The 8,432-nt window shown below is 38.6% G+C and overlaps 1 protein-coding gene across 1 annotated transcript; it reads left to right on the top strand.

Annotated features, from left to right (window-relative positions):
• Positions 1-455: 455 nt before the first annotated feature.
• foxj1a (forkhead box J1a) lies at positions 456-7,803 on the top strand. Its single transcript, XM_051888009.1, has 3 exons — positions 456-614; positions 1,525-2,114; positions 5,863-7,803. The coding sequence occupies exons 1-3, from the start codon at positions 572-574 to the stop codon at positions 6,709-6,711; spliced, it is 1,482 nt and encodes a 493-aa protein (XP_051743969.1). The 5' UTR covers positions 456-571; the 3' UTR covers positions 6,712-7,803.
• The last annotated feature ends 629 nt before the right edge of the window (positions 7,804-8,432 follow it).

Here is an 8,432-nt window from a genome sequence, read left to right as displayed (position 1 = left end):
AGAAATAACTCTTTAAAGTAACAACTAGGCCTATATTATTAGGCATTGTTCAAACTGGTTATTAAAAAGGACATTAAAAATCATGAAAAAAAATAATAGATAGCCTACCAAAATCATTCTTCTTGTTGATTTCAAAAGTATACAGGTGACTGGAATGTGCATTTCACTTTGTTTTCGTTTGTCATTTCATTGTTATTTTATATAATTTCATTATAAACAACATAATGTGTTTTTCTCGTCTCTCGTTTGTAAAGTATCGTTTCTGTCGCCCTTTTCTCTTCAACGAGAAGCGAACGTGTGTAACGTTCACAAACCTGTGCGCTCGCGATTATTAGCCCCATCACCATAACAACCACGCGACCAATAGAAGAACGGGAAGCTGTTTACAAGGGGGTGCGCCGTTGCTGGGGTGACCGGACAAACGTCCTGCAGCAGGTATTAAACTGGCCCCGGAGCTTCTGCTGCCCTGGAGACCTTGAACTGAGACGCGCAGAGGCACATTCTCCAGGAGCTGCACGTCTGGAAGTTATTTCGGCTTAATCGGATAAAGTTTTTTTCTCTGTGTTATTGGATGTTATTTCCCTGTCACTCAAGGTTCCTATCGGTAAAGACAGGTGAGTTGATGCAAGTTTTTCCTGTTTGAGTAGACACGACAACATAACGTATTATCATCCCAAAAATGTGTTTATATAACATAAAGTATTAGTCAGATGTGCGTGATAAAATTATAAAATGCGTTATCTGATAAATATTAAAATGATAATAGCTAATAATAATAAAAATGTAGAGCTAAAAAGGAGAACTAAGTAAACTTACTTCATAATAGTAATAATAATTTATTGAGTTAAACTAAACATTTTAGGGTAAAACTTTATTTTACAGTGTCTTTGTTACACATGTTACATGTTATTACTATAGTAATAACTAAAAATGATGCATACAAATAACCCTAAACCAAACTTAATCCTTTCTCTAACCCTATAGTAAGTACATGTTAATTAATATTACTTGGTACATAAATGTATAATTACACTGTAACAAGGACACCTTAAAAATAAAGTCTAACCCATTTAGGTCACAATTTACCTTGTTACATTGTAATTAAACATTGAAGTAATGAGTAACATGTACTTAGTATAGGGTTAGGGTTTGGTTTAGTTGCATGTTATTACATTTACTTTACATTTAATAATTTAGTGGACGCTTTTATGCAAAGTGACTTACATGCATAATTTGCTGTTATTACTATATGGCAAGTACATGTAACAAGGACGCTATACCAACATGCTTGAATATTGAAGGCAAAACATAATATTTTATGAACGTCCTGATGCACCTGCCATGCTGAGGAATGTTAGTGTTTTGGGATCTGCTCTATTGTGTGTCCAGTTATGAGATGCCGTAAAGAGTGACCTGTGGAGTTTCCGGAAAGTTCTATGACCTCTATAAGCCGGAGAATCCAAATAAAGCAACATGCCTTCCAACAGCTCCCTATAATGAAAGCAAACCTTATTGTCTCCTCAGGATTGGGCTGGGAAAGGACCATGCTGTCCATGAGTTACACGGATGAGCCCTGGCCGGAGGGTTCAGTGGGGCTGGAGGAGGAGGTGGTCACGGCCGCCGCTCAGGCCGAGCAGCTGGACCGCGGATCAGTCGAGTGCAACAGCAGCAGCTGCAGCTCCGACAATCTGGACGACAGCCTGACCAGCCTCCAGTGGCTGCAGGAGTTCTCCATCCTCAACGCCAGTGCGTCCCAGTCCAGCCACCACCAGAGTCACTTCTTCGGGAGCCAAGTGGGCTCGGATGCACCCGCATCTCCTTTAGCAGGAGACCCGGCCTCTATAGGGATGCCGCTGACCCCGGGCAAACCCACGGCGGCGTCTTTCTACAGGGTGCCGTCCTTGTCGGCTCTACCCAGCCTGGTCGCCCATGGACACTGTCCAGATGAAGTCGATTATAAGACCAACCCTCATATCAAGCCACCGTACTCGTACGCAACTCTCATCTGCATGGCCATGCAGGCCAGTAAGAAAACCAAAATCACCCTATCATGCATCTACAAATGGATCACGGACAACTTCTGCTACTTCCGCCACGCAGACCCCACTTGGCAGGTGAGTCGCAATAACCTTACAGCTGTTTCAGTGTCACAAAATCCATTCATTTACACTTAAAAGATGCACCTAATAGATGGCTCATGCGTCATTTGCATTTCTGGCAAATGTCAAAGAGGGTGTTTTGCTGTTGTTTGAGCAGGCTGGAGAGAGAGAAAGCCTTCTTGTAGCACCTGCTGAAGTAGATTGTGTATTGGAGAGAGACCAACAGAAACCTTTCAGAAAGCTGTTGTTTAGAGGCTTGAGTTTGTGATGACAGAGTAGAGGAGTTGTATACGGCTAATGAAGTGTGCTCAGATGTAAGAACAGCAGCAAAAGTGCAATCCTACTTTAGGTGTAGTGCAAAAAAAGATACATTTGTCCCCTTTTGAAGCATGTTCATGAGGCGAGGAGGAAGAATGAGCTCATAAGTTGGATATTTACAGAAAAAAAGGGGGGATTTCTACAAAGATTTAGTTGTTGGTGAATTATTAATTAACCCCTTAGCCATAACCTCCTTTTCTCTGAAGAAAACACAGACATTCGTTCAGTTTTTTGATAATTTAACTCAAAACAATGGTTAACCAGGGTCAGGAGGTCAGTGCTTCATTTAAACGTAATTAGCTTGTGGTGGTTGGCGTATATTGATACACAGTGGAGGTCTTTAAAATTGGACATTTTGGACAATTTGTGGCTATTAGTCCATCTTTATTAGCTTTGCAGTCTTGCATACTACTGAAAGTTGGCAAATGTATCATTTAGCACATGCATGTATGTTGATAGACTTTTAAAAAAATATACAGTTTTCCTCTTCTAGGAAATGGTCCACAAAAATCAATGATGCAGTTTGAACTCATTTGCATAACTAAATATTTGTCCAATCAAATGCTCTTTAGAATGTCCCTCGCCATAATGCCACCTACTTAGCAAGTATAGCAAATGAGGTAACACTTTACAGTAAGGTTCAATTTGTTAACATAGTTAATGCGTTAGGAAATATGAAATAGCACATTTCTTTTTACAGAATTTATTAATTTAATTATTGCTAATTTATGAATATACTATTGTTCACTCCACCGCTCACACAAGTCACTTTCAATTCTGTTGGTGAACGTGGCAAATTTGCATGAAAAACTTAATACACAAATTCCCAGTTGCGCAGATTTTTAGATTTTGCCTCCAAAATTTAGTTGAGTGGCAGTAAATGTAAATGCACATTTAATACATTTCTACTAATTGTAAATGTTGTATACATGTTAATAATGTTCAAATATTAAAAATGTATTAGTATTTGTAGAAATTATCAGTGACCTAGACTGATAAATGATGTAAAAGTATTTTTCGTTGTTTATGACACACTATAAAAAAAAAAGATTTTTTGAAGTTGCAATTAAAACATGAAGTATGTTTTAAAAGAAAATACTATTTCAGTCTTTCTACTTCAAAATTTCAAAATTAATGCCCGTTCACACCAAGGACAATAACTATAACAATATAATACAATTGTATTATTGCGTTTTTTGCATTTATTGCGATCAGTGTTGGGTGTAATTAATTAGTAAGTAATCTAATTACTGTAATTTAATTACTTTTCCCTTGAAAAAATTAAAGGTATTACTCTTAATTTTTCTGTAATTTAATTACAATTACTTCTGATGTAATTGCATTAAATACTGTATAGGCTATAGAGCAAATCTATATAAAACTATAATGGATTTAACATCAGAATTTAACGTTAAATGTATGCTTCTAATGTAACCTTCTCCCTTTACACACTTTAGTCAGTTCAAGAATAATTTATGCAATTTTATATTATTTATTTGAAAGCATTAAAAGAGCAGTTCCATGTCCATCCTTGTATTGTTCAACTAGTCGAAGTTGATACGGGATTTAGAAAGTAATTATAATAAGTAATCGAAAACGTTTTAGAGATAGTAATTAGTACAGTAATCTAATCACACTGTTGAAGAAGTAATTAGTAGCTAGAAATTAATTACTTTTTAGAGTAACTTACCCAACACTGATTGTGGTAGAGTAGACAGGAAGCAAAGTGGAACTCGGGTCGCCGAAGCGCAATTGTGCTACATATTGGAGCTCTGCCCACGAGGCTATCGGCTCCGGAAAAAAAAAAAAAAAGCTTTAAAAATCGTTCTAAATATAAAAGAATCAACCTGATCTCATAGAAAAACATACCTGTGGAAATATTTTTTGCAAAACACAACATACGCCAATACACAGGCCTGTATATCACTGCATTTCAGATCACTACATTATCACTAAATTTTGCTTTTCTGACGTAACAAGCTTGCTCAGTAGCTCAGCTGGTACAAAATTGTACTTAGGATGTGTAAACCTTGGGTACGAACAAAGACTATAGAATAACACAAGACGTGTCACTCGTATTGTTTTGAATGGAAGAAAGTGCAACGTGCAATATGGCGGAATAAGTCCCGCCTTCTAAATAAGAGCCAGTCGCCGATTGGTAAAGTCATCGCGTCACTGCAGCAGCTGCTAGAAGCTCCGGTTCCTATAGAAACAGTCAGACGCGCGCTTCCTATAGAGACGTGCAGTTAGGACTGCGCATGCGCATTAGCTTGATCTAGCCTGAAAAAATGCCTTTTTTGTCATGATTCAAGCGTTCAGAAACAAAATTTATGAGACAGTTGTTGTCAGATTTCATTGGTGATTTCAAATATTAAATTTAATCGAAAGCTTGACAAACAGCTTTAGAGAATTTGATGTTTCCCCATTCAAAGAGATAGAAGCTGCACTTGCATGCCCGAGAGGCGTTTCAAAGATGGCCGCCGAGTGAAATGACTTGTCTTAAAGGGACTTTGGTACGAACCCCGTGAAAAATGACTCACGATAAAAGAGCTCAAAGATGAGAGATCAAAAACAAGCTTTTTGCTTTTGGTAACACTATTGGGTAGGTTTAGGTGTAGTGTAGATGGTACATTATTTTAAAATGTAATGGAGCATTACACTTTTAGCGCCACTCACCGGTCATTTCAAATCAGAACTGCGGTGATACGTACAAAACCAATGTAATATAAAACGTACCATATTTACGTTCATCTGTTTCGGAAAAAACTGAACACGCTTTTAGCGCCACTCGGTGGACATTTCAGATGAGCCAGGGTTGAAAAGAATAGCAGAATCCACATCACCGCTATAACGATAACAACACAGAGGAACCTTATCGTTTTTTTTCCAGCTGACAAACGGTAAAAACATTGACAGCCAATCAGAATCCATCCTGCTTTAAAGAGCTTGAGCATTTAAAGAGGCAGATGACAAAGCTGCAGCACAAGCTTATAATAAACAGAACAATATTGTGCATTAGTGTGGACGATAATATAGTTATCGTCTAGGTGTGAACAGGCCTTAAGTTGCTGTTTCTTTGTAATTATTTGTAAAATATAGGTAGCAATTTCTGATACCAATATTCAGTGTACTTAATGCATTAATATTAACAAATTGAACCTTCTTGTAAAGTGTTACATGTCATGGTTAATGGATGTGAAAACTAAAGCCTAAAAACAACCAAGCCTTAAAACAACCAACCCCTACAATATATGTCCTGCCCAAAGTTGTTGTTCATTAAGAAATATGCCCACAAAAGAAAAAAACTGTACTCAATGTGTTTCACATGGTATTTCCATGTGTTTAAGTGCATCATGCCAAATACCAACACACAAGTGAGCTGTAGATTAGTAACTGAACTAGAGATTAATAAATTTATCATTGATTTTCTCATTCATAATTGCAGAATTCCATCCGCCACAATCTGTCATTGAACAAATGCTTTATAAAAGTCCCGAGACAAAAGGATGAGCCAGGAAAAGGTGGCTTCTGGAAGATCGACCCCCAGTACGCAGAGCGTCTCCTCAACGGTGCCTACAAGAAGCGCAGGATGCCTCCTGTGCAAATCAACCCAGCTCTCCAGAACCGCCTCAGGATGAACTCTCATGCCGGACAAGCTGCAGCCACCGCAGGAATGGCCAGAAGCCTTTGCGTGAGTCCTGAGTCCCAGCAGCTCCTGAAAGAGTTTGAGGAAGCCACGGGAGCAGATCAGAACTGGGACCCTCGTTTGACTGAAGCCACCATGTTGGGTTGTTGGGTTTCAGGGAAGGGCAGCAAGAGGAAACAGCCGTACGGCCACAGGACTGGTGGGAGCAAAGCTCCACGACGCTCAAGCTCTCCGCTGCTGGCCATGGACGAGCAGGAGGACTTAAGCTCCCTGAAGGGCAACTTTGACTGGGACGCCCTGCTTGACTCGGCCCTGAATGGAGAATTGAGCTTGAATGAAGGGAGTCCGTTGAGCCCCATACCACGTGATGAGGACTTGATGATTAGGGGCACCCATATCAGCCCCCTGGAAGCTCCTGGAGGTGTCGTTGAGAGCCACGTGCTGATGGAAACCCAGAGGAGCAGCGAAGTAGACTTTGATGAGGAAACTTTCCTGGCCACAGCTTTTCTGCAGAGTCCCTGGTCGGAGGTGGACGAGGCCAACCGTCCTGACTTCCTCTGTAGCTCAACGGTCAACATCGATCAACTCTTTGACCTGGGAGACTCTCTCGGAGGGGACTTAAGCAGTAAGATCGAGTCTCTCCTTTAAAGAGACACCTTCGGTCCTTTGGACACAAACAAGTCAAAGAACAAAGAGGGTTTGGACTGTTTAGCCCCAAAGATTTCATACTGGATTCCATGAACTCCACGTGAAGATGTATTTTTAAAAGCGTATCTATTTCTAATACTGATTTTTATGATTATGTTTTTTTGTATTTGACATGTTATCTACCTGCATTAAAGTTAATCTAATCAAGTTCCTTAGCGAGTCCTTAAAATCATCGTGTAACACTGGATTCGGTGACTGAACGCCAACCGTGAATGGACAGCACTGGAAGTATAGACAAAAAAGAGAGGCGCAAGGTTGTTGTTTACAATAGAAAGAGTTTAACTTAAGAAATGAACAGCTGAAGTAAAATATGTTATAAACATTCAAACAAATTCTGTAAGAAGTACAAAATCAAATGTGCAACTGACATTACATGCCTTGCGACTGCAAACAATGTGCTTTCGGTGAATTTAATGCTGTTTAGAGCAGTTGTTCTCAGGAAGTCCCCATGTAGGGCTACACATTTTGGATGTCCCACCTGATTTATATCATCAATTTAATGGCGGAGGCTCCAAGACCTGAACCGGATGAACTGGAGACATCCATCATGTGCAGTGCTGGACCATGATTGAAGACCATTGGTTGAAACAGAATTGTTTAGGTTTATAGTCAACAAATGAGCTGTTTTAATGGCTGATATGATGGAGTGTATTTTGATAGTGAAACTGCACTAATTTAATGAATGGGATTTAGGGGTTCCTGCCCATGTTGGATTAATGTATGTGCCAAAAGTTGTCTTTTGCAGCTAGTTCTGATAGATTTCTACAGTACATGCACATCTAACCACTTTCACGCACATATAGTGTTAAAGAGTGTTACGCTGACATCATACAAATGATATTTCACACCAAGACTACTTTATCTCCTTGTTTAGATTGTTAGTACTAAGTAAATTTAAATGGGATGAGTTAATCACTTGGGAAGACATGTCATTAAAGCAAATAATAAAAGGCACTAATATACCAAACTTTTTGTTTGGTTTGTTTGTTTTCGGGAATGTAAAAGAATAAAACTTTAAATGCAATAATATTATTTTGAGACATCTTTTTGAATCTCATGCCATTAGGTTTTGGTAATGAATATCTAACCTGTTGTATGTGCCAAGGGAAATATGGTAGCAGTTTATTTTAAGGTGAGAGTTACACATTACATATACTTATTTTAGTGATAACAGTAAATTATGAAACCAAATCCTAACCATAACCCTATATTAAGTACCTGTCGCTGATTAATTTGTGTAATTACACTGTAACAACATCACCATAAACTGAAAATAATTGGCAAAACAGTAATATTTTTATGTCAAAAAACATATACATATTCATGTTACCTATGGCTGTTTGTGTTGAAGTTGTTCAAAGTTGGTAATGCATCTATACGTATATAAATCAAATGACTGTCAACAAAACTTCTTCCACAGATACTAGTGGGTCAGTTATTGTTCTGTAGCTTTTACAAATTTAATTCTGTCTCTGATTGTTTGATTAAAGGGATAGTTCACACAAAAATGTAAATTCTGGATTTTGGATTCATAAACACCTCTGATTGGCCACTGTGTTCACGCACTCATCAGATATGTCTGTAATTGGCTACAATGATCAACGCTTCAAAAACATTGTAAATAGTCATCAATGACGCTCTTCACAGAGTGCTTAGGGGCC

The sequence above is a fragment of the Ctenopharyngodon idella genome, chromosome 3, assembly GCF_019924925.1.
Source record: "Ctenopharyngodon idella isolate HZGC_01 chromosome 3, HZGC01, whole genome shotgun sequence".
Classification (NCBI taxonomy): Eukaryota; Metazoa; Chordata; class Actinopteri; order Cypriniformes; family Xenocyprididae; genus Ctenopharyngodon; species Ctenopharyngodon idella.
This window is presented reverse-complemented; position numbering and strand designations above follow the sequence as displayed.

Coding starts and splice junctions, on each gene's coding strand:
- foxj1a (XM_051888009.1), top strand. CDS start 572: ATGTTATTTCCCTGTCACTCAAGGTTCCTATCGGTAAAGACAG. Junction 615..1,524: donor GTTCCTATCGGTAAAGACAG/GTGAGTTGATGC, acceptor TTGTCTCCTCAG/GATTGGGCTGGGAAAGGACC. Junction 2,115..5,862: donor ACGCAGACCCCACTTGGCAG/GTGAGTCGCAAT, acceptor TCATAATTGCAG/AATTCCATCCGCCACAATCT.